Source organism: Pezoporus occidentalis, unplaced genomic scaffold (genome assembly GCF_034315485.1).
Source record: "Pezoporus occidentalis ecotype Australia unplaced genomic scaffold, CSIRO_AGI_Poc_V1 ctg12, whole genome shotgun sequence".
In the NCBI taxonomy this organism is placed as follows: Eukaryota; Metazoa; Chordata; class Aves; order Psittaciformes; family Psittacidae; genus Pezoporus; species Pezoporus occidentalis.
This window is the reverse complement of record NW_026912994.1, coordinates 5,309,524-5,336,348: the sequence shown is the minus strand read 5'-3', so window position 1 is coordinate 5,336,348 and position 26,825 is coordinate 5,309,524. Positions and strand designations below refer to the sequence as shown.

Below are 26,825 nucleotides of genomic sequence, written 5' to 3'. Positions count from 1 at the left end.
ATCTAATTAAAAACTTAAACGAAAAATTTGCACATCTACCTTAGTCAATAAAGCTCATCACAAAATTTCTCTAATTTGTCAAAAAATCCAAACCCCAAACTCTCTACTAACTCTGGCAAGAGAATAAGAAAACCAGCAAACAAATTACAGTTCCAAAAGTCTTACTTAACTGGAAACAAAACTATAAAGAGCTTAAGTAACCTTAAATAAAACAGTTTAGTCCCTTGTTATTAACAAAAAAAAAAATAAAAGTCTGCGGGGGAAACACATTTTCAATTTGATTAGCTATGATGGTTTAGGTTTTATGATAATGACAGTGATGAGAAGGAGAGTCAATAACTGAAACAGTATTTCTGCAATAGTAGCAAATACTATAGGATCTACTTAAAATTTTAATTCTACTGCATCAAAATGTAGCAAGAGCAAAAGTCTCAAGCTAACAAATTCTTGTGCATTCACTCTGAAGGACAAGCACATTCATACGTTTGTAAGATTGGTATGTTACAGCTCCAATAAGTCACAGATACAGGTAATTACAAAAACTCTGTTCTGCAACAATGTACAGCTTATGAAACACTGACTGGTTATGTAAAATCAATTAAATACATGTTATGAAATATTTCTTGTATGTTGAAATTTTTAAATAATTGTGCAGAAAAGACACCTAATTTCACAGTTATCCTAACCCTGGGCTCTTCTACTGCATCCATCCATTGTACCACCTCTTAAACGAAGGAAGATAACTTTGTCAGTGCAGTTTTCCTAGTAAGAGCAACAAAAAACCTTTTATGTATGTATGTGGTGTGCGTGTGTGTGCGCATGCATGTATGTGTGTAAGCATGTGTTTGGGTGCATGGAAAACTACATAGGATAAAAGCTGATGAGTTTTTGATATGACGACTCCATTAATATAAAATTTAAGATGTTTCAGTATGTTAATTGACTTCCATTTGTAAAAGTCCCAGCTGCTCTTTGGATGGAAAACCAACCCCATCACTCTGGGAATGCTAGCTTAAACTGCAGTAGGGTCTCACCTATGTCAGCCCTTCAGCTTCCTTCTGGCCTTTTTACTATGCTAGTTTTGAAAAAAGGGGAAGAGAGCCTGAAAAAGAACCTGTTTAATGATTCGCCTGATTATTTTTCAATCTTTTGTCATCTCAAAAAACTAGCACTGACAGACTTGAAGGTAAAAAGGAAGCATGCAAGTACACGTCTGCAGAAAGAGAGACACATGCCTCTCCTACCTTACCATGTTTCCATGGAAGTGATCTGTGGACATACTCAACCTAAATCTCCTTCTTCTACCAAAGCCATGCACAGGATTTGGAACTTGCTTCCACACCCAATCTGAAACAATGTCTCAACTTTCCAATACTACAGATGCAACCTCATTTGACAATGCTTTGAGGAGGACTGAGGGGTCCCACTCCTAGGCAAACAAAAAGGAGGTTGGGGTGTTTTTCTTGGCGTTCAGGTGAGTTTGCCTTCAATGTATACACAGTCTGGATCGATTTCAGAGTAAGTTTCTTTTAATGCTGCTGCATGATAATATATAACTGATTTTTGCCTATCAGAGCAGCCTGTATATGCTCTATTTTAAGCCTGAAGATTAATAGTGATTTGGGGAATTACTAGAAGACATAACACTGCTACCTCATGAGGTGAAAAGATTCTGGGTTTATCTGAAGTGCATCTCAATAGAAGAAAATTGTTTTCAGACATACTGGGATACATACTCTTCATGAATGGATCTACAAAAGAAATTTTGAAGTAACAAACCAGCAGCTATGGTAAGAATCTTTTGATAATAAAGAAATACATATATGAAGATGATTATGACCACAGGAATAATCCCTACTGGTAAATTATTTTTTATATATTAGTAAACTTTTTAGAATTTTCAAAACTACCATTTTAGATTTCTTTTTAAAATCTTTTCACTACTATGCATGAAGCATATAAAATTATCAGGCTCACAGAAAAGCACAACTATTATTAGATAGATACAGAGTAATGATTTATAAACTGTATACAAAGCTACTCATAATTTTAAAAAAAAATTATTTGGAGAGAGAACTGCCTGGAGAGACAGATGTTAAAATATGGCAAGGGTTCATGTTGCTAAAAAGAGTTCAAAGAAAAACACTGTTATATCAGGTTTTGGTTTGGGCCTCTGGTGAACTTCAGAGCTGCATCTTTACTGAGCAAACAAACAATTTCCAGCCTAACTACTTCAGTAATGAAATTAGTCATAGTCAACCAAATCTTCAGGTTCTTTTAATCTTGGTTTTGCCAAATCAATGTCTTACTTTTGCTGGTGAACGCTGTTTTCTTTTCTTCTTTTTCTGCAAATCTACTGGCTCTCGTATTTGTTTTTTGTCTCGTTTCTGTTGTTCAGATGCATCAGTAAAGGTAATTTCTTGCTTTACACTGATCTGTTAAGATACCAAGTGCCAGTTTCAGGTAAGGTTCTCACTACAGAAAAGCAATTTTTCAATTTTAGAAGATGACAAACTGCTGAAACAGAAAACCTTTTTCTAAGGGAATTAATCTCGTGGCTTCATTCTTTCAGAAATTTAAGTGAAAGGAATAAGAAGTGCCTTAAATAAAAAAAGGGCATAGTTAATTTCTACAGTGACATTTTGATGTATCCCTTCATTCATCTCCCAAGGTCTCTTTTCCTCCTGACCTGTGGTGATTTTGAGATCAGTTCTCATATTAAAATCACTTCCATCTGTAAAACCATCCAGGTTTTCATACCTATTTTACTTTAGTCTGTGTTGTTGTCAATGCAAGATTTAAAGGAATAGTTTATTATATATTTAAGACAGAAGTTGGTTTCTTTTAAGGAAAAAAAAACACAAACAAACAGTACTAATGAAGTTTTGGGGAAAAAAAAAATAATCTTGACCTAATGTAAATTTTAATAAAGAGCATGATACTCTTATATTTTTCTTCTAATGCCTCAACTACCTGATCTAAGAGAGTAGTGTTTTAACAATGCTACCTTTCTGAGGATTATTCTTCGTGTATATGGCTATCTAATTTTAAAGTCCTGGTAACTCTCCTTTATGTTTGAAGGGTAACAGTGATGATGTGCTGCATTACACCAGATGCTGTTTTCAGAAGGAAGTCATCTACATTCTCTCTGGGAAAGCTGAGGTACACCTTTTATCAGGTACCGAGGAAGGGAATATTTATGGTCATGTATGAAGTGTCACAGTCCAACCTGCAGTGTGAATGCAATTGCTAAGCGTCCACATACTTCGAAAACATGCAAGATGCTTCCTATAGCAAAAAAAACTAAACAGTACTATGAACAGCATAAACAGTATGCACCTTTTAATAATGCTATTTATTCTGGTTTGTAGTTAACCTTGAACATTAAATATATTTAAAGGAGCACATTTTAATGCATTAATTCTATGGTTAACAGCCTGCTCATAAAATATTTATAAAACAGATACTGAAAGATTATGCTTAATTGGCAAATCTATCCACGCCTAGAAGCAAATGACATTTTCATAAATAGCATTCATTCATAAATATTTTGATAATCAAAATCCAAACAAGCAATTAATAGATTCTTGCCAGAGTAGGATTAGACTACCAGATCAAGCTTCCTAGTAATTTCTCCAATATTTCACAAAGAAATTGCTTACAGGGACATTAACAGCATACTGCAGCCCTTGAGGAAGTCTATCTTGCGCATCGATGTCATCATCATTTTTTACCGTCTCCTCATGGACCATGAGTTCATCATGTGAAATCATCTCTTGCTGTCGAAGTTCACTCTCCTGTAACACTTCATCTGCTGCAAGAATTTCTTGGTGCGCCATAGTCCGATCTTGAAGCACTGCCTCTTGCCGTTCTCCCGACACTCCAGACTGGTCAGATACTGCACCCATCCCTACCATAGCCCTGGATGACTGCATTTGGTCTATGCCACCACATTTAAGAAATAATCCTCCCAGCTTGTCTTCAATGTTCATTCTTAAGTGCAATAACCTACAAAGAAAGTTTTAATAGTAAACATCTACAATTGGTGCTCTTGCTTTAAATTTTTTACTTAAAAACATTTTATGAGAACTCAGTCAGCATTCAACATACACACATGCACTCCTAAAACTGACAGCTGACTAAAAGCAAAAAGTTGGACATCTTGGTTCAACATGAAAAGATTCTCCCTTCACACACATGCATGTGTACACAACTGAACACTTTCAAATAAAAAGTTCAAAATCAAAGCGCCTTTTGATTACTGGCAAAATTCTGGTAATTAAGCAATAGATAATTCTTCCTTCTCATTCCTCAAAAATCTGTTGTTTTTTTTTTCCTGTATGCCCTTTTTACTCTGCTCCCTTTTTCCATTTTGACTCTCTTTTACAAATGCTTCTTTCATATTGGTCATGTTCTTCCTACTTCCTTGTCCTTTAAGTGCCCTTTCACCGCTGCTACCCCAGGGCATACTGTAGCTGCTGGAACATCTTTATATCCACTAAAAGTGAGGAAAAATTGGGCTGCATCAAAAGAAGCGTGGCCAGCAGGTCAAGGGAGAGCAGTCTCCCCCTCTGCTCCACTCTGGTGAGAGCCCACCTGCAGTGCCACATTCAGCCCTGGGGTCCCCAGCATAGGAAAGACATGGATCTGTTGGAGCAAGTACAGAAGATGGTCATTAAAATGACCGGAGAGTTGAAGCACCTCTTCAACTGAAGACAGGCTGAGAGGGTTGGGGTTGTTCAGCCTGAAGAAGAGAAGGCTCTGGGGAAATCTTAGAGCAGCCTTTCAATACCTGAAGCAGGCTTACAGGAAAGATGGGGACAAACTTTTTACTAGGGTGACGGTACAAGGAGTAATGGTTTTAGACTAAAGGAGCTACTGCAGATTCAGACTAGAGATAAGAAAGAAATTCTCTACAGTGAAGGTGGTGAGGCACTGGAACAGGTTGCCCAGAGAGGTGGTGGATGCCCCATCCACAGAAACATCCATGGAGAGGGCTCTGAGCCACCTGATCCAGCTGATTTTTTTTTTTTTTGGTGGGGGGGACATGACATGACACTAGATGACCTTCAAAGGTCCCTTCCAACCCAAACCATTCTACGATTCCATGAAAACACAGCTTTCTGGCTTAATGTATATGTCAAATAAAGATTACAGAGAGGTCAAGTGTGTTTATAAAAAAGGCATTTACTTTCACACCCACTAAGCAGGAGCATTAGTCAGGAAATATGAATTCCAGTCATGAATAGCAATACCACTGCATTGACTTCTGGCATACAGATATAAGATCATAATATTCCAACAAATGTCATGACATTAATTGTTTTTTAACACACGATGGCAGGCTTTTGTGAAGCTGGAATTGGCAGCATCTTCTTATTCTACTTATATATGCAAGACAGTCTTCAGGCTCTCCTCCTTGGCAGGAAGCTGTCCTACTTGCTCCTACTGGCTGTCCAGTCACAGCAGTCAGCCTTCTTCACCCTACTGCCCAGGCTAGTAACTCCTACCCATTCCACAGTGCTCTGGTCTACTCCTGACAGACAGACAGACATCCTCCCCCCATCCCTCTATCTTCCCACAGCTGGAGAGCAAAAACTACACAAAGGCTACAGCAGACACAGGGATGAGAGCAGAGGCACAGTGAAGTTGGACAACACACAGCGGGGCTAGCCAAAGCATTAGATGGGTCTCTTTGGGAGTGTTACGATGCACTCAGAATTATGACAGTGATGTTGGTATGCTGTTATTCATCAGCTTCAAATTCTGTCCCCCTCAGAGTGCAGCACAGTGAAAGACTCCATCCATTCAAATTTTAAGCCAGAGTCTATGCTGCTTTTCCTGCAGCTCTTGATGATGACTCATAACCAAAGAAATCAAGTCTCTCCGCCTAGAACTGGCAGGGCCATCACCATGCAGAACTGCAACACCATAGCTCCCTGCCAGTTGCAAAAAGCAACATGCAAAACACTGGATCAAACAAATGGGTAAATTTCAATTTTCAGTTTAATCCATTTCATCACTTTCAAAGAAATATTCTTCACCATGAAAGTCTTCTGAAAATTCTCAATGATCTTAAACATCTGTGAAGACTTTCATATATATATATAGACAAAACTACACTAAGTTTAGAAAATAAACAGCAGTCTTTTGTCAGGTGAGATCCTAGAGTACTTGGCAGGAATGCAAGCCACCAGCAGAAACAGCTGAAAGATCTTGAAGTTCTCCTTAGTTACACTTTCGTTTCAAATACTACTATTAGTTCTTAACCTTCTGAAAGTAAAATTCACTCAATTTCGTAAAAATAACAAAGAAAGGAATAAACCAACCCACCACATAATCAAAAAACCCCCAAAACCCCACCATTAACACCTTCCAGCAGCAACTCCTGTCATACAACTTCAAAGTGAGAGAACATTTGTCCCTGTTCTCTATTGTGACTGGTTCTAAATTTCTGAATATATCATAGAAAGGTTGACAGACAGGATGTTCTGACTTCTCAGAGTTTCAAATACTTAAGAAGCACACTGAAGAAAAGCTTCTCAGATGATTTGGTATCTTTTCAGTAAGCCTTCCCCAGCTGGAAGTCAGGAGGTCAGAGTCACCAGGCTAAATCTCTTTATATATGACATTGCCATAGAAAATGTTAATATTCTTCCTTTCTATGTAAAAAGCACATTCTAGGGACCAAAAATGCCTGTGTCATGAGGACAACATGGGGAAAATTCCTGTTCAGAGTACTTATGCTTGCAATTTGTCCTTTTCTGTTCTTCTGCAGTTCTAATGTAAAGAAGTTTGAAATCTTGCTCTTGCTTTTCACAGCATCTGACTTCAAATACAGACAACAATTCCTTAATGCCTTGAATGAACTCAGGTAGTGCTAGGTAACAATCCACTTCATAGTAAGAGAACGAGACTTCACATGCCTTCAAGGGAAAATGCATGTCCAGTATGCCACACAGCCACATGCAGACATTATATAACCCATGAAGTATTTTTTGGAGGTAACTGGGAAACCATACTGATAGTTTCTCAGCAATATCACAAACAAACAAACAAAAGAAAAACCCTGGCACAGCGCTAAGGCTGTATTTTTTCCACCAATGCAGATCTCCCAGAGAGACCTTGCAACAACATCCTAAAAGAAGAAAATGAGGATGACTTTATCGCCTTATAAATGTGGAATAACCTGTGCCAAGTAAGAAATGTGAGCAGGAACTGAAGTCCTTAATCTGTCTCCCATGGAGTCATTATTTGATGAGAGATGGTGCAAAATATCTAAAGTTGAGACTGGTTTCTTAGGTAGGAAATTTTAAACATGCAGCTTGAAAGACAGGCTCCAAGGGAAACACGCAGATACATTTACTTATTTCAGCCTTTATCCCAAATTAATCCACAGTCAGGATACATCTCAGATTGGCATCACTATGCTTTCCACACTACAGAAATATGACAGCATAAACTCACTGCAGATTCTTTAGAGGAATGACGTAGACAGGTACTAGAATACAAGAACTCAAGATGCTGAAACACATTCAAGGGAGAACAAACAGTATCAAGTGTGAGAACACTGTCTGCTCAAGCCACAGCACAGAAGGTTGTTCCACATGGAGGATACCACCATATCATTCTGAAATTAGGTATGGATTGTGGGAATCCTGGACTTAAAGCTAGGCAGACAAAGGCAGATAGAGAAACCGAGTGTTTAATAGTGCTACTCTCACCAACATAGGCAGGAAGACTCGCAAATGCAGAACCTTAGGACAGCTGGCAAGACACAGCAGCTGCCCAGAAGACAGGCTAGCAACGTACTGATATTTACTGCTCTTGTTAGTTTTCTCAGTTGCAAGGGATATGGAAACTTTTTTGTACTCATTCTGACTAGTTAGCTTAGCAGAGTCATGCAACTGAAAGCTTTCAAGTTGTTTTCCAGTTATGATCTTGACTCATATCAGAAGCTGGTGCACTTAAGTGTACTGCTTATTAAATCAGGCTTTTCGTAGAAAAATAATGAGAACTCACAGCATTAGGCTGCATATTCTAAGTGATGAAACACAATGTAAGCTATGTGACATTGCAGGTACTGTTTTAAAATGAAAAACCACCAACAAAAGTAAGCTATTAATCCAACAAGAAGCATCCCAATTGCAATCAATTCACTAAAACACATGTAATTTGTCAAGTGACACCTTCTGGCTCACATAAAAGGATTTCTATCATTTAAATTGAATATGAGGAGAAGTGTTCTTGGAAGAATGACAGTGTGATAAAAAAAAATGTAAGTTAAAAGCATTCAAACAAGCTCACTTTACGAAGCCTGCAAAGATTAGACAAATACTTTAAGTGCAAGATGAATCTGTGAAATAAAGATCGACTTATTTTGATATTTTCTTGAAGGAAGCTACAATAATGCAAACCATGTACACATAAGCACATTTCTTGGCATAAGACATTGCAATCCTTATTGCAGAGATGTTTTTCATGGAATTTCAGAACTTCTATTAAGCTTCACAAAATAATCATATTATTTTTTCTTTGAATTTCTAGTTCCTCTATACACTGACAGAAAAAGAGCTGTCAACAAAACCTTTAAAGTATCCTTTTTGCTTGGCAGAGTTCTCCAAGACTTTACTTCCACATAAAACATTTCACACGAGACATATACAGGCAGAGCCTCCTGGGCAGGCACACAGTTTGGGAGAGAAGAGGGGAAACTGGAGACACTGCATAGAAAAGGTCTCCTGGGACTACCCCAGCACCTTCTCTCCTCACACAGTGCTCCGCAGCTGCTTACAGAACATCCACAACCAGTGAACCATGCTGCTGCATTTCAAAAACTGCTGCTAAGCCAAACCTTATGGCAGTACTTCAGAACTATTCATTTCAGTAACCCTGACATCAGTTTTTCCAAAGATTTCTGGTGCAGTAATTTGAGTGCTAAAGACAATATTCCTAATTAAAGAAACAGCCATTTAAACGAGAACATATTAAATGAAAAGCATGATGTCCTTCCCAAGTCAGAATTAAAAATTAAAATACAATCAAAAGAAGACATTAATGGATTTTAAAACATCTGCTGGGATGGTGGATACTATGAAGTAAAGCTGAACACAGACCCTGACGGGAGGTGGCAAAACTTGTTAGCCACCGGAGTACAACACATGGTCCATCTCTTTTCCTTTACTTCAACTGATAGTGGGGAACAGTTTTTTGTCTTCCGCTTTCTTTTCTTAAACAAACAGTAAAGGCTTATTTAATTTAATGAGCAAGCACCCAGAGATACTAACTGGGCTGACTTTAAAAATAAAATTCACATGTACAGCACTAAGTTTCTGTAGTTTGTATTTAAAAGATTATTTCTGGAGAATTGAAAAAAGAAATTATGCTTAAGGATTAATAACAAAGAAACAAAATATGAAAATTATCTGCATTTTAATATCTATTTGTAGAACAGAATTCATTTAATGTTTTTTCTTGGTTTGGGTTTAGTTTTTGTTGGATTTTTTTTTTAAGATGGGCTTTTTCTACTTGTAAACAATTTCCTGCGTTTGCTAGCTCAAGACTTCAACTTTTAAGTGTTAAAAAGCAGGATTTGCTACTTTCTGTGTCTGTATCCCACTCCTCTTCTTTCCTGTATTAACTTCTCACTGTTTTTCCAAAGCAAAGCAGATTAAAGGAAGGCTAAATGAAATCGGAAATGAAAGTTTGTTAAAATTTGATTATTTTCCTGGCTTAAATCTTAGCTCCTTCTGAAGGATTCTAACACAGACTTGAGATAGAAATACTGCTTCCATATATAACCATAACTCCCTTTGACCGTATTTTCTAAGATTTAACAACCCGAACACAAGAGCCAGGATGCACAACAGCAATTCTAACATGCCTTTAGCAACTCGACACTGTCCTGACAAAAACATCTACCTCCAAGATTCCCATCACAAAAGCTGACACAGAGCTCAACTGAAGCTGTTATATGGCTTCAGGGTAACCTCACATTGGAAGTAGCCCAATCACATTATTTTAGTTCCACATTTTGGGAAGTATGTTTTCATTTAAGGTAAGACAAGACAAACTTCCTCATGAATAAATACCTGAAGCTACAGAATATGTACCTGAGCACATTCCTACCACATCCTTGCTTCCACAACAGCCTTTGAAAGAACAAGTGCATGCAGAGCCTAAACAACAAACTGCATAAAGGCTACTAGTACAAAATTAATATACAATAAATTTTTAAAAAGGCAACCTATGTAAACCTCTTAAGCATATTTTGCTTCTTAAGGCTCATCTCTATGGTCATACTACAACGATTTGTGCTCAAATGTAAACTTAAATGCATATAGCATATATAAATCTACAAGACTTGCCATGTGAGCATTCTTATTCTAGTGCAGAATGGATTCTTTCTCCCCTCCTCCTCCCCCCCATTTAGTGTAATGCAGTGTTGAAAGGTTTATTCAAAATTTTAAAAAGCCAATCACTACACAATCAGAGCAGTTTTACAGGTGTGACTACTAAAACCTTTCTAAGTAGACAAACTTCTATAAAATCAACTACAAATGATAGCTACCATGCCAAGAGAGGTCCATATTCTTCTACCAGAAAGTGAAGATTCAAATAAACAAACAGCCAAAAGGCCTTTGCATTGGGACATTTATTGTGTTCTCTTATTTAGAAAGAGGCAACCTAACTCTCTACAGTACAGCTGCGAGAAACAATCTGACACATGGTCTACCTGCCCAAAGGTGTAATACCCTGCACTGCTCCCACAGTTAAGCCTTCTTGTTGCCTTCACCGGTTGAGCACAGCATTGTGCAACTAAAAGAGTGGGACAAAAACGTACCCACCAGAAGAGCCATTAGTTTTCCTCTGGATGAGTAGGTCTGTGCAAGCAGGGTCTACATGACGTGGACAAATGAAGAAGCAGGAAGGAGGGAAAAGGACCACTTGCTTTCAGAAACAGTCAGCTGTTATATCATATTAAAGTATATCAGGAAACCACTCCACAAATGCAGTGTACACACACAAACAAGTTACAGCTGTCACGCAGACACACCTATAACAGCTATGCCAAATTTAGATCAGGGGAAGAACGTGTACCTAAATTCTCAAATGCTTTTTTCCTAAAGCAAAGTATAAAAGTCACAAATAATTCTACAATTCCTAGTGCTAATGAAGAAAGAGGTGGCAACATGGCTTAACAGCATCTTTAAAACTACTTATGTTTCATCATTACCATGAATAAAACTGCCATCAATGCAATCCTCTCCAGAAGAAACACTAACATCCACTTAAAAACCCTATCAGACCGTGAAACATATTATTTTCACATCAGAAAACATATTTATTTGCACTATTAAAATATGGATATAGTCCAATATAAAAGGAAACACAACTAGCTTTCACAATGTCAAAAGTTCAATTTTTAACATACTGCAAAAGCCTGGGAAGTAAAAAAATAACACCCTACTAATGGTTCTTAATAAAGAACATTAAATAACACTACCTATGCTCCCTACTCAGAAAAATACGACACAGCTAAAAGAAAGATTTTGAAATTAACCCAAAAGTAATTGTAAAAATGATTTAAAATGTGTTGACTTGCAAAAAGCAAGCAATCAAACAGAAACCACTGTGAAAAGGTTCACAGATCATAAAATTAACACATTCTAAAATGTAACATATGATACAAACGCTCTTAAGGCTTGTTGCACAGTTTTTTCTATATGCCCCATGTTGCGGAACATGCCAGTACAGGACCTGATCCCACAAAGATTTACACTCATACTGAGCTGCGTATAGTCCTATTACAATCAATAGGATTACTCACAGAAAATCTAATTATCTTGCATAAAATTATCCATGAGTGAAAAACTTGCCATCTTGCTTATCCTAAAATCAGTCTTCCCAAAAGAAAGTATAAAAGTCACAAATTAGTCTGCAATTCCTAATGCTAATGAAGAAAGATAACAACACTGCTTAAATATGCTATGTAGTAAAATCAGTCCTAGACCATCACCAGCATAACCATAATCTAATATCAAACATGGATATTGGAAAGCTTTCAATAACAAAACCATAGTTACATGTCAAACTCCACAGGGGTGTCACCAGTGTAGCAAACACTTTAATATTCTAAAGATCATAGACAATGTTATTTAAACAACACTGATTTTGTGACACTACATTATAAACTACTAGATAATAGTTAACTTTGAGAATTTATATGGGAGTATCTACCACTGTATAGTCAATCTCAGAAGAACAATGCAGAATTTCTGCCCTTACACTATGGAATTCAGGCACTTGGAAGTGCTAACTCTGAAGCACATCATAATCATCATACGTTTACGATGAAATTTATACGCAGGAAAGCAAGCACTGCACATAATTAAGGCTACCCAGGATCAGAATCTTTATGAAAATATTTCAGATAATACATCAAATGTTTTTTTAATTCAGTTTTGGTAACAATGCAGTTATATGACAAAGCTGAGCCAATCTAACACCTAACTGTCATTGAAAAGGGCAATCCTGCTCCCTCCTCCTAACTGTGAGAGTCCACCCTACATTTTGTGTCTCCTCTGATGCTTATATAAAGACATACTGGTTTATACACTTCACCAGCCTGGCAATTCCCCCTCACCCGCCAGTTATTAATGTTCTGCCAGGTTAACTCACTGACTGGATTTACCATAAAGACAGTGTGTACAAAGCAGCTCAAAACAGGGTGCATGGGTGGGCCCTTTGCTGTTCAGCATTCACAGCCCATCTCATATAATTACCCCTTGAAAATAAATGGAAAAGAAAAATATGCTGCTTTTTAAGAACTGTGACTTTTTATTTTTCTTTTTAAACGAGCCCTTCAATTCCGTGGGTCTCAGTACTCCTCTACCATCGGCAAATATTTGTGAAGCATCTCCTCATCACTAACAGTACACTAGTGTTATTCCACAGATGACGTCAACCTGCTGCTCCTATCAGTTACTCTACTGTCCCAAATGGCAAAGGTCTGTATATATGTATATATAACAGAATTTCTGGTGTTCCTTTACAGACTGCTTTTAAGAAAAATCCTTAAAATAATATATGCTAAAACCCCTGGGAGAACACAAGAAGTTGCTTGCAAACATACTGAAGTTTGCAAGCATATTGAAAGGACTACCACAACTAAAGTACTTTGGTTCATCATAATTCACCTCTCTAGCTTGCTGACACTGCTATTTATTTTATTTTTATAAAAGGATCATAGATACACATGATCACAGATATATATGAGATCTGTATGTGTATCTTTTTCTACAAAGTGTCTTTTCCTCCAGCACACTCAATGGAATGCTCCATAGAAACAGATGAAACTAGTAAGACAGTTTATGATATTCATGCTCCATTTAATGCACATGCTAAAACGTGTGTAAATGGGACACAGGGAGCAGGAAAAGGAACAAGACCATTTAAGCAGCTGAATGTTATCTTGCAAAATAGGATCCTATCCTTGGTCCTGTCAGAGATCTTGCACAAGTGTACACAAGCCATTTCTACTGATTTTTTTGTTTTGTTTTGTTTTATAAATACGTGATCAATAATTATACTTTACTAATTTTCTGAGTGCTTACCCTGACACATTTGGGTCTTATTTACCATAAATGCTGAGTACCCAAGGCTGCAATTAAATCAGTGACAGCAATACTCCGAAAATACAAAGATGAATGCAATGCTGTATGTTTGGTTAGTTTGCTGGTTTGGTCTTGTCTTTTTTTTTCATAATAAAAGCTCTTAAAGACCTCAGTGGACATGCACACCAAACACAAACTTTCACCTTACTCCCAAGCATCAATTCTCCAGGCACAAAATAAGAAATATCCACCTCTTTTCCCTGAGGCATAGTGAAATACTCGTAATAACAAGCAACATGCAATATAGGTCACAAGGGTGAACTAATCAGTTAACAGTACTCTTGTTCCTGCAGCCAGCACAGCTCCTGGGAGGAGAAGGCAGCACACCTAAGATGGAAAAGAAAGCCCAAATCAGCTACTTAGGTAACTTCTGTGAGAAGGTGGATGAGAGGGGTCTGGCCTCTCCTGGGACCTAACCACTGATCAGAAAGTGCAATCAACTAGTAGGTTTCCAGCTAACATAGAGTAGCCACTTCAGCAGAGAATGGCTAGAGGAATGGGGGCACACGTGTAGGACTGTCATCAAGAAAAGGTAAGCAAGACAATAAGACTGAAGAGAAACACTGGTTACCACCATGATTTTTTAACAGAACTGTAAGAGATTTGGCTTGTTTCTCAGTTCTGCTACTGCTGTTGGGCAAATCTGGTATCTTGGCAAGTCATTCCCCACCCTGTATTTCCACTTCCTTGCCTTGAAAACAAGGGCAATGACCCACCCAGGATTTAGGTGCGAAGAGAGCAGTAGGAATTATCTATAAGGGCCTCACAAGCCTACTCATTACTGTTACAGAATTTCACAAAGAAATACATTCATTCTGCCTTTAGAGGAGGATTAAGGAGAGCACAGTAAGAGAACACATTATGTAATGAGAAGAAGCAAATTACAGAGCAGCTGCTTATTCAGTGAGCAGCATGTATCCTGTACATTCAAGGTAGGGGCTTCCGGGGATGGGGGGAGGGGGAATACTCATGTATCACAAAAGACTACAATGTAATATTAAGGTGCCATATAACAGTAGTATTGTGAGGATGGTAAAATTAAAGTGGCATAGGTAAAGCTCAAGGCTGCAACTTTAATGTTTGCATGCTTGACTTACACCTAAAGCTGTTCTTTTAAGAACATTCTCTTCTTGCCTGCAATATCTTTAATTCAGCTTTATTGTTTTCTAAAAGGCCATCTACATTCATTAACGAAAATTAGCAATTACTGAAAAATTCAAGCCAATGCTTAATACAACTATGTAGACTAAGTAACATTGGACAATAAGTTAACAAAAGTGTAATCAAGAAGGCTTTGATCAAAAAACCTTGAAGTGAGCAGCAAAAGCAGTCACAGATTCTGGAAGGCATCCCTCATTTACATACATGACAGAATAAAAACTTTCAGGAAACTACCAACACTAATTTAAACCATAGGTGAGGAGGACATGAATCACAATACAAAACAGATCTTCCAAAGCACAGGCAGTATTTCTTACTTCAGTATTTGAAAGCATTATTTCAACACAGACCCTTGGGTTGCAAGAGCTATGCAAGTAGTTTAGAAGACAGAAACCATTCTCCTAACCCGCAATTCTGATTTTAGGACACCCCATGCACTAGGAACAGACTTTTTCCCTAACTTCATTACAATAAACTTATTCAGGGTAAGATTTCATTCTGTGCAACATCTAGAAAAAAATTCTGCAAAATATTGTTAGCTCTCTGTAGACTAACTTTCCACATTGTGATACCAGCAAGGAACATTTTCTCATTTAAATCTGCTGAGGAAGCAGTGTCATACCCCAGCATAACTTCATTTTTTATGGATATTTCATTTCACCTGTGTTTCGAATATATCTTTCATCTACACATGGAACAATAACCTCAAAAAATCCAATTAGTCTGAAATATGATTGAACGAATACCTCTTTAGCAAAAGATGCACTGCAGATACACCAAGGAAATTCTATGCTTTCTATATTGTTTTTGAAACATCACAGTGTTACCTTCAGTGGCCATCTTTCAGAGCCACCAGTGGTCTGGGCCAGAAGATCTGCAAGAGCCCCTCCTAAAACTTAAAGACATAGATCTCTGTTGACTGCTCCACTCCTCAAATGCCATAGGTCTACCCTACCCACAAAAAAAAAAAAACCTAAAGGCTTTTTAGGGACCAATTCCACAAGACTAACACGCCTATCAACTAAAAATTACAAAACTAAACATGAAACATAGAAAATAAACTACTTCACATAAATACCTACTTCACTTTTGTGAACATAAACACAAGGCAACACACACATAACCATCAATGGAAAAAATAAACCCATATAATAATCCCCTGAGGCAAGAAAAAGAATCACAGGTGACAGTTATTAATCATAATGCACAAGACATTTCCATAAGGTGTTTGGACCATTCAGAGATGACAGCTGCATAATAATATATAAAAATAAGCGAAATGACAATGATTTAGGTATTATTAGAAGCAGCATCTCGGGTAGTATGTTCTGGTGGTGGCCCTTTCAAGGAGCAGAGGATCTTGTGATTCTCTATCAGGGAGACCACTGACTGGCAATAAACAAAAAAAAAAACAAAAACAAAAAACCCAAACAAACAGTGTAAAAAATCTATCACTGTTCTTCTAAGTATTCAAGCAGTTATGAACTGGGCCCCAAGGAGCAATTTTAATGATCAGAATCAGGGATTGTTGTGGCCTAAACAGCATTCTGTTACAACAGAAACATTCATGTTGTCAGCTGATACCCCTTTCCATACCAGCCCTGAGTTCTGTGAGCTGCACATGGGGACAGAAAGATGATGTTGATCTCTGTCCTCTTCTGTAATAAAGAGTCACACTAGAAATCAGAGGGCAAATGCAGGCTTTCTCTAGAACATGCCAGCGATGTCTCCAAATAAATAGAAAGTTTCATTTTTTTAATAAGCTACGGAGCTTTAACACCACACACCCGCAGACCTATAGTAGAGATACGTTTGAGGATATCGGTCCATGGCAAATAATAACGTGACTTCTTTCTCATCATCCCTGAAGGTATTTAAAAGATGTGTCGATGTGGCACTTAGGGACATGGTTTAGTGGTGGAATTGGCAATGTTCTGTTTACAGTTGGACTCAATCATCTTAAAGGTCTTTTCAATGGTTCTATAGTATTAAACATCTTCATCAAGAATAAGCCAGCACATAAACAGACACGTTAGTATTTAAGGAGAGTATGAAATCAGCCAAACGGGTAAAGGGTAGAAATAAACTCTAAATTCATAGAAGTGAGCAACTAGATCACTTTCTCAAAACCCCCTCTTGGAACACAAACATGTTACAGGCCACGTAAATTTGCCAAGACAACAAAGAAGTTTTAAAGAGAACTCTTCTGTACAGTTAGGATTTTTTTCCCACATTGTTGCAACAAATATCCACCACCTCCCTGCTGATAACCAACATTTGTGGTCTGATTAAATCAACAAGAACTACTCCTATCCTGCTTACATAAAATTCCAGAACTGTAAATCAGCCTGTTTTAATCTAGCTAATCCTCACTCCAAAGGAAAAAAAAGTCAAATCAAGTAACTACTAAAACCAGTGTGCTTCTGCAGTGTATCATCTTCAAAAGACTATCTACAACCGCAACAAGAACTTCCAGATAACTCTTCGCCTTGATACCCTGAGAACCGTATAAACAAGGAATCCCGGTGACTTCTATTACATACCCCAAGGTGATTACTCCTCATTAAAGTTTTACATTTCTCAAACAGTTTTAAACTACTTAAGCCCATTTTCACATCAAGGCAAGCCAACACACGAGATGTCTAGAAACCATTTTATAAGAGCAATAATAACACAGATATCCTGGTCCATTAACTAACATGGAAAATAATCGAAAAAAAAAGAAAGCACAAAAAACCTCAGACTTCTTAGGATTATACCCTTCTGAATAAAACGGTCGTGGCAATTGGATTCTACCTCAATGACTTTTGTACCCAGCAGCTAATCCTCACTAATTAACTGCTAGAATACACTAAAACAGAAATTTAGATTGATCAAAAGATATTATTCATGTTTATAATAACTCTTATAACCATTAGGAACAAAAATCTTTTAAGGTTTTTGATGCCATTAACTCATAGGCCAAAAAGAGCTACCATCCCAAACAGACCTGAAATTCCTGAGAACCCATAGTGACATATCTTTATGACAAAGCTTAGTCTTAGTGAAATACATTTAATACAACCTCTATTAGTAAGCAAGCAGGAAACCAATCCGTTAAGTAAGAAAATCTTCTTACTTTAGGATTCTGGTAGAAGAAAATCCCAGCATGCCCTGTGTTTATAGACTGCTTTCCAGATACTATTTTCTCATCCAACTGCGTTCAGAGTCTCAAATCCTCAAATCCTTCAACCTGCTGATTCAGCTGAATTCACCCAGGTTCCCTCAATGTACGGATGCGTCCTATAGGTAACAGGGTAACTACTTCAGGCACCCAGGATACAAGCACCAGAGCTGAGACCACTTTGCTGAACTTGTATCCAACCAAAGATGGGAAATGAAGAGTTGCCCAATGTTCCAGCAAATTTTAGGTCTGTAACACGTAACTACAACAGATCCTGTGCTTTCTGGGTAGGCAGCCATACTGTCATCACCACCACAACTGTGGAAAGCCTCACACCTGTCCTGTGACCCATACGGAATGTAAACTAGGAACAACACAAAGACTCATTAGACAGGATACTGCAAGGTCATGCAAAGAATTGAGAGACAAGGACTTCTGTCAGTTTGTCCATTTACCTTGCTGTTCCTTGAAAAGTTACAGTAAACTCATACTTAAAGCTGCCTTATATACAGTGTATATAACGCTGAATACAGGTTCCTGATGGGGATCAGAAAAGCCTGAACATGCTTGGTTTGCATGATCTACTTTTAACAGCAACAAGCCCACTGGTGTTGTCTACAAATTGCCACCTATTCTACATGTTCAAGCAATTTACACAGACAAATGAATGATCATCCTCTGTATACTCCCTTTCTGCAAATTCTATTTTATTATCCCCCTTCCTAATCCCTTAATTTCATGTCAGATACAAGTATTTGGTGACCATAAAAAAAATACATTTTAAATACATAAAAATTCTTTTCTATGAGTCACTTAAAAAGAAAAGTTCACAATTTCTACCAGAAAAAAAGCAACATTAAAGCCAAGTAGCTTTCCCTTACTTCCTTACACCCCTTAACAGTAGAAGCTTTTCCTATCCCCAGAAGACAATCACTTAACTTTCAGATCTCTTTCTTTGCTGACTCGGATGAAAATTCATCACAGAGCGTAACTGTCAGGTTCACTAGTGACAGAGGAAGCTCCTGAGAACAGCAGCCTAATAAAGCTTTCCTCCTTGAGGTATGACGGCAGACTTTTTAATGTACAAAACAATTTATTTTTGTTTGATATGTTAAAGCAATATTCATGCAGGGCATATTCACACTAGATTTTACTCCCAAAAACAGTTATAAGTCAGAACTAAGCTGAAAGCCAATATTCCATGGACATGTCTAGAAAATCTGCAAGCGTTCGACACTGTCCCACACAACATCCTTGTCTCTAAATTGGAGAGACACCAATTTAATAGGTGGACCACTGGGTGGATAAAGAACTGGCTGGATGGCCGCACACAAAGAGTTGTGGCCAACGGCTCAATGTCCAGCTGGAGACCAGTAACAAGTGGTGTCCCTCAGGGATCGGTGTTGGGACCAGCCTTGTTCAACATCTTTGTCGCTGACATGGACAGTGGGATTGAGTGCGCCCCTAGCAAGTTTGCCAATGACACCAAGCTGTGTGGCTCGGCTGATACCCTGGAGGGAAGGAATGCCATCCAGAGGGACCCTGACACACTTGTGACGTGGGCAGATGTCAACCTCATGAAGTTTAACCATGAGAAGTGCAAGGTCCTACACCTGGGTTGGAGAAATCCCAGGCACAGCTACAGGTTGGGCAGAGAAGAGATTCAGAGCAGCCCTGCGGAGAAGGACTTGGGGGTGTTGGTTGATGAGAAAATGAACATGAGCCGGCTTCAGTGTGTGCGTGCAGCCCAGAAAGCCAACCGTATCCTGGGCTGCATCAAAAGGAGCGTGACCAGCAGGTCCAAGGAGGTGATCCTGCCCCTCTACTCTGCTCTTCTGAGACCTAACCTGGAGTATTGCGTGCAGTTCTGGTGTCCTCAACATAAAAAAGACATGGAACTGTTGGAACAAGTCCAGAGAAGGGCCACGAGGATGATCAGGGGACTGGAGCACCTCCCGTATGAAGACAGGCTGAGGAAGTTGGGGCTGTTCAGCCTGGAGAAGAGAAGGCTGCATGGAGACCTCATAGCAGCCTTCCAGTATCTGAAGGGGGCCTATAGGGATGCTGGGGAGGGACTCTTCATTAGAGACTGTAGTGACAGGACAAGGGGTAATGGGTTCAAACTTAAACGGGGAAAGTTTAGATTGGATATAAGGAGGAAGTTCTTTACTGTAAGGGTGGTGAAGCACTGGAATGGGTTGCCCAGGGAAGTTGTGAATGCTCCATCTCTGGCAGTGTTCAAGGCCAGGTTGGATGGAGACTTGGGTGACATGGTTTAGTGTGAGGCATCTCTACACATGTTAGAGGAGTTGGAACTTAAGGTCCTTTCCAGACCTAACTATTCTACCATCCTGTGATTAGCGACTGTGGTCTAAAATAACTGTATCACATCTTGGTACCCCAAGGACTGACCACATCCCTCTGCAGTTGATCTACTGTGGTCATTACAAAAATGTCCTTCAATGTAAGATGCGTACGATTACTCTAGCAAAAAGGGAGTTGGCAGTTCATGAATCTTTCATCAAGAACTTATTTGTTTAAAGAAACTTTAAGGACACAAAATTAGAAGAATCCTTACATTTATTTATATAGTTACTGTTCTACCTAGAAATGTTTAGTGCTATAAATGACCCAACACAAAAGCCTGACAATTTTCATTCATCTCAAATGTGAGTCTCTGTCAGACTAAATATATGTAACAGTGACCTATGTTAGGAACCACGGTTTCTGTGGTCAGTAACAGAGGAGAATCATACTTTAGGAGGTCAGCAACAGAGATGACAATTTGCTTCAGAGTACTTTTATCTAAGAAACTCTGAAATCATCTACTGCATCTGGAAATACTGACTGTTACAATGTGCACAGACCAAAAAATCATGTATGGATCCTGTGAAATGTACTCATTTCTTGGCTTTAATACTCATTTTGCTCCCTTTCCCCTCCCTTCACAAAACTGAAGAATGTTTGCAATGCGGTAGTAGATTCACTTGTCAAAAGCAAGACTAAATGGTTTTCACAACCAAAGAAAGCCTGCAGAAAGCCAGTGATTTTCGAAGTTGCTTACTTGCTTTGCCCCTTCCCAGTAAACTACAGATCCCAGCCACATCCCAGGCAGCTAATCTACATAATATGGTGCTTATCGTTTGGCAAAATAAACCTTGCTTTATGCTGAACATTTCTCATACTCAGTGACTAGAGCTTTAGGCCAGACATTACCATGAATACATGCTACAAGTGGTTTATATATACACAGATGTATATCCACACATTTTAGGAGCATATCACCATTTTCTTGTTTCAAATCTAATCCCAACAACAGAAAAGCAAATTTTCAGGGCAATCGCGTAGCAGTTAAAATTCAGAGAGTGTAAAAAGACATTTGGTTCCCCCTTCTTAAACACTGCTTGTGAACACATGACTACATTAAATTTGCCCAGCATCAATATTTCTCACTTCAACTGTTGCACTAAGGTAACATGACCTAGTCATGATGTTACTGGCATTGTAAACCTTTCTAATGATGTCTTTTAGATCCATATTGGGGTACATAAGTAGCAAAATTTAACTTTATGGGAAATTATTACAAAGACATTAAGATACATCTTTTTACCTTATAGATGTAGCTGGCATTTGGAACAATTTTAGAGAAGGCGGCTCATCAGCATCATATCCAAGCTCACTTACACACCTATTCCAGCAGCCTTATGCATTAGTAACATCAGGTGTTATATCAAGAAATTATCTTGGTTTACAGACATTTTATAGGCACCTTGGTTTTTTTGGTGGTGGCTTTTTTCTTTTTTTTCCAGCGGAAGAAATCTCAACAGTTCATACTTGATAGGCTGTTCATAAATTATACCCTACTGCTGTTTGCAGGTTGGAACTTCTTCCCACACAGATTTCATTTTATCATCAGACTGTTTAATTCTGCACTTATAAAAATGTCATCCTAGTCACAAGTGAAGAATTAGACAGTATTGTCTTAAGGCTTTCTGCACAAACTGCGACAAGATGCAAATACCGTGATACTAATGAGCCAGTAGAGTACATGAATTGAAGGATCAGGCCAACACATATACTCCATAAAGAGCTAGGGCTTGCTGTTTTCCAAATGCAATAAAATCATGAAGTGATATAAATTAGTAACACATTAACTATATTACAGTATTCACACTGTTATCTCTTGATATCATAGCCTTGAATATATTAACATATTGATAATATGAGTACACTAAAAATTATTTTTGAGCAAAAACAGTATTAGTCTCTATACCATATCCCAAAATAAAATCCTGACAATATGGAAGAAGCTATCAGGAGATTCTAACCTCTCTGCATGTTGTGCTTTCCACAGTCTTTCTAAAAGACACTGAATTTTCCCCTAGGACACACTTATAATCAAGTTCTGTGAGAAACTCTTAACAGATATTCCCAGATATTTTATCCCACATGCTGAATGACACATGAAAAATATCTCTATACGGAATCAGAGGAAGACAATTTAATCACAGACAACACTGGAATACTCATACTGGTTACTGTATCTTAATTTGTACAATAATTTGTAAGTTAAATACGTTAAGCCTATGTCACTTGTATAGTTCACGGCATTACTGCCGATGTAAAAAATATTCTGTTCTATGAAGATGATAAAAAATGTGTATTTAAAATGTATATAGAGTACTAACAAGCTAAACAGGTGGAATTGTGTTTTTAACTTCTCTGGAAAATACAGAAATGCAGTAACTAACAGCATTTGTGTAAATGAAAATAAATCTCATGAAAATCTGAATGGATTTTCTTTTGTTAGACAGAAGTTTGTGCTTGGCATATAGCCATACATTATAGCCAATGGTTGTGTTTTGCTGACATAGCCTGTCAATAGCTATGTCTCAGCTGTTAAAAACAGTAAGTCAAATGTATAAACTCAATACTAGTTCAAGGGTTTCTGCATAGATTCCAATAAACAGGAGTGACAAAAAGAAAAGAAACTGATGAATATCAGTACTTCAAGAAACACTATTTCCCCAGAAGTATTTCTGTCAAAAAAACTAACAAATTAAAGTGCAAGTTCACTGTAGTACTGATCCTTCACGTAGGGCCTGCAAACTGATAGAATCAGACACCCATGGCTGCTTATGTCCACAGAGACTCTGTGGGACTTCATTTGTCTTTAAACACTCAGCTGTGTAGATTAGCCTGTAAACTGGAGGTTTGAATCTGTTTCACCATAAATGATGCTGGTCTGAAAGGCATCTCTCATTAAAATGTCAGGCAAAGGCAAAAAAAAAGTACTTATTTTAAATAAAACACATTTATTTCTGTTAGATCCACTTAAGAGTCTTCAAAATAAAATATATTCCCAACAGCATTTACTTTTCGCTCCTTGTCCCATTCATTTAATGTACAAGACACTATTAAGTTTAGACAAGAAAGCTGGACACTTTGGTTTCATGCTTAGGGTAACAGCAGTATGTTTATTTATCAAAGACATTACACTAACATCACTATTTCTTATTTAACTTCTGTTACTTCACAAAGAAAAATGTATCTTAGATTAGAGCCAAAAGTAAATCAAACTTAATCCTAAATTACGCTAAACCTTTAAAGAGGTTTGGATTGATTAAGGCCCACTCTATCAAGCTACTCCATACAGACAGGTCTCCATTTGTAGTATTTACAAAAGGACACATAGCAGTCCTCACAAGAGGATGACTCTACAAAGATACTAGTCACAAAAAGCATCACAGATCTCTAGCAGCAGATACGGAAGACAATCCCACTCTGCTTTTCCCCTAAATACTAGAATACAACAAACCCTTCCTCCCCATCAGTAGATCTGAAAATATTTTACCTAAATCCATACACTAACAACCCATATCCTAAACGTCACTATTTGCAAATTTACATTATCTAGCCTGTGGTGCAAAGAACCCATCTAGAAGTGAGATATACCCTTTCAGATGTACTGTCACCATTATTTCACTGCAGTAATATATTCTTAGTATTCTCAAAGTTCAACTGTAGCATTACTTCCAACCTCAATGATTTTACAATGCCAAATGTCTCCAGGACATGCTCCACAGAGCTTTAAATCCTCACACAAATAAACTTGTATAAACTGAACTGAGACAGAAAACTATCTTTTGAGAATCTACATAGTATTACAGAAGTATGTGTTCCTTCAAATGAACAAATTAGCCTGCAATATAACTTTTTGAATTTTGAGTAATTTTTCTTCCATTTTTTTAACCATTGTGGTTCTTCAAGTAGCTACTTAACTACTTATGCTTTGAATGCTTAATCTATTTTATTGGGGATTCTCCATAAATAGAGTATGTTTGCAATACAGTAGAAATTAAACACATTTGAACAAGAAGGACAGTAACAGAAACACAGATTACATATATATCTGTTCTCTCAGGCCTTACCCTGAGTAAAGACAGAAAAAATATATGTGCACATGACAGCCTAAATGCAAGAGGTCAGCCTCATCTTTTTTAGCTTTATTCGTTACATGAGCCCACTGACTAACTACATAATTGAGGAAGAGGGATATGCAGATATCCAGAAACAACTACGAAGAAAATACTTTTGGAAACTGAATAAACACATACATTCAGCTGAGTATTCATCAAGAAAGGCCATGACAACAGTTTTCAGGAAACTGTGCAGTTGAAAAATTAATTTTGTGGAGTTTTCCTTAATTACTGCAATAAAAGCAGGATTGAACACCTCTCCTATGAATCTGTCTGTACCCTGTACCAGGAGCTGCAGATCCCATGAGATCCACAGAAAAGCAGGCCTCGTGAGCTCTAGAGTTCCCAGCACAACCAAAGCTTCTACAGATGTCAGCTGTCACTGGACACATGCACAAATCCCAAACACTGCAAGGGGAACACTGAAAAGCTGCCTGAAGGCATGCAAACTTTTTACATAGCAGAATGCATTTTAAGTTTGATCAGACCATTCATTTACCTAGTCCGATGCTTACACAGTAAGAACTCCATCAAAAATTGATTAGCACTCTTTTTCCACCTCTTTCCTTTAGAAGGCATGTTTCATCGAACTCATGGGGAATGACTGCAGTTGTACTACTTACAAGGATGAAATCTGATATGGACCCTCCAAAGTGTTTAAGTGTGACAGGCCCAAGTACGTATTTTCAGCAAGCTCATAAAGCATTACTGATAATCTGTGAATAAGTACAGCAAATAAACAAAGCAACTGAGATCCTATCAAAAGGAAAAACATAGTCCTCATAGTCATTTTCCTTGTACCAATGGCAAAGATGCTGCTCATCAGGAATAAGACATCTCTCTCATCTGAAACTTCTTGGACCAGAATGCCACATGGATGCAAACAAGAGATAGGTCATGCTCCAGAAAGACTTTCAAAGCAAGACTAAAGCTGTGATTACTGGATTCCACATACTTACTTCTTTTATGATTGTGCAGAAACCCTTACAGCTGTTCTGTACAGTTTATGAAAACAAAGTAACCAGAGACATTATTTACATTTGCAACATAAATGTCTTCCTTTTTTATGAGCCAGCTTAATACAGACATCACTACACTCATCCCAACTGAGCCTTGGCAGCAGTTAGGAGAGAAAAGATGATGAAGAGTGAAAGTGTTTAAAGCCCAACTGATTTCTCCTCAACTCCTACTGGTTCCCCCTGCCCTCCCAGCCACTTCCAGCCCGGCACTTGTTCGCATCTCCCGACACTGCAGAGAGCTCCCTTGCAAAAGCTTCCTCAGAACACCTGAGAGGAGATTCGGAAAAGGTTATTCAAAAAAAAAAAAAAAAACACCACCAAAAATTAAGCTAAATGAACGTTCACAAGTCGGCACGCTTCACCTAGCTTACACCAGGAACAATGGAGACGCGGGTAGCGGGAGGATACGGCCGCCCGGGAAGATGAGGCCAACGGGACACGGTGCCAGCCCGCCTGTCCGTCAGTCTGCAGCTCCCCAGTTCTTTGTCTGTCCGTCTGTCAGACGGCCCCACTGGCAGCGCCGGCCCCATACCGACCTCCCCGGCGAGGCCTGCTTGGCCCCGCCGCGGCCCCGCGGCTCCCGGCCCGCCGCGCTGGGGGCCGGCTCTGCCACGGAAGCCCCGCCACCGGCCGGGGGGAGAGGAAGGGAGCTCTCGGCGCCTACCCCGCTGCGAAGAGCGGGGAGGGAGAGCGCCCGCCGCCTCTCTCCTCATTCCCCACTCCTCGGCCTCTCCGACAGCGGGGCCAAGCGCGGCCCATGCGAGCGGGCCGCGCCGGGCCGCTCCGAGCTGAGCCGCGGCTCCCCCTTCTTTTCCTCCCCTCGCCTCTCCTCCTCCCTTCCTCCCTCCCTCCCTCCCTCTCTCTCGCTCTCCGTGCACCTCCCGCCGCCGCGGCGGGCAGGCAGGAGGGCCCAGCCGAACCCGGCCAGCTCCCGCTCCCGCCCGGCGGCACTTACCGGCCGCACAGCTGCGAAGAGAAGGCGGGCCGGGCCGGGGCGCGGCGGCGGCTCAGAGTGCCCGTGCCGCGGCCCCCGGCATGGCGGGGCGGCGGCAGGGCGCGGGGGGTTGGAAGCAGCGGCAGCGGGGAAGGGGAGGCCGAGGGGAAGTTGGCGACGGTGGCTCCTTCCTGCTCCGGCGGGGCGAGCGGCGCCTTCCCTCAGCCTCCTCCTGGCGGTGACAGCGACAGCCTGGCCAGAGCGCCGCCGCGCCGCGGTGCACCATGGGAAACACGCCCGGAGGACCGGCGGGTGCTCGGGTGCTGCGGGCCGGCGGCGCGGCGAGGAGGAGAAGAGGGGAGGGAAGAGGAGAGGAGAAGGGGAGTCGGGCAG

General features: G+C 39.3%; 1 protein-coding gene across 7 annotated transcripts in view; it reads right to left on the bottom strand.

Moving 5' to 3' along the window:
• Positions 1-26,772, bottom strand: part of ZNF148 (zinc finger protein 148) — a 43,834-nt gene extending 17,062 nt beyond the window's left edge. The window contains exons 1-4 of one of the 7 annotated variants that reach the window (XM_062606935.1): positions 3,663-3,799; positions 3,008-3,229; positions 2,310-2,435; positions 1,654-1,751 (exon numbers count right to left, since the gene is read on the bottom strand). In XM_062606935.1, coding sequence (XP_062462919.1) covers positions 1,654-1,743 — 90 coding nt within the window. In that variant the 5' untranslated portion in view covers positions 1,744-1,751; positions 2,310-2,435; positions 3,008-3,229; positions 3,663-3,799. Of the gene's footprint in view, positions 1-1,653; positions 1,752-2,309; positions 2,436-3,007; positions 3,230-3,662; positions 4,009-25,860; positions 26,317-26,453 lie in introns of those variants that run through there. The other 6 variants (XM_062606892.1, XM_062606921.1, XM_062606912.1 and 3 more) reach the window with 6 other exon arrangements.
• Positions 26,773-26,825: the final 53 nt, after the last annotated feature.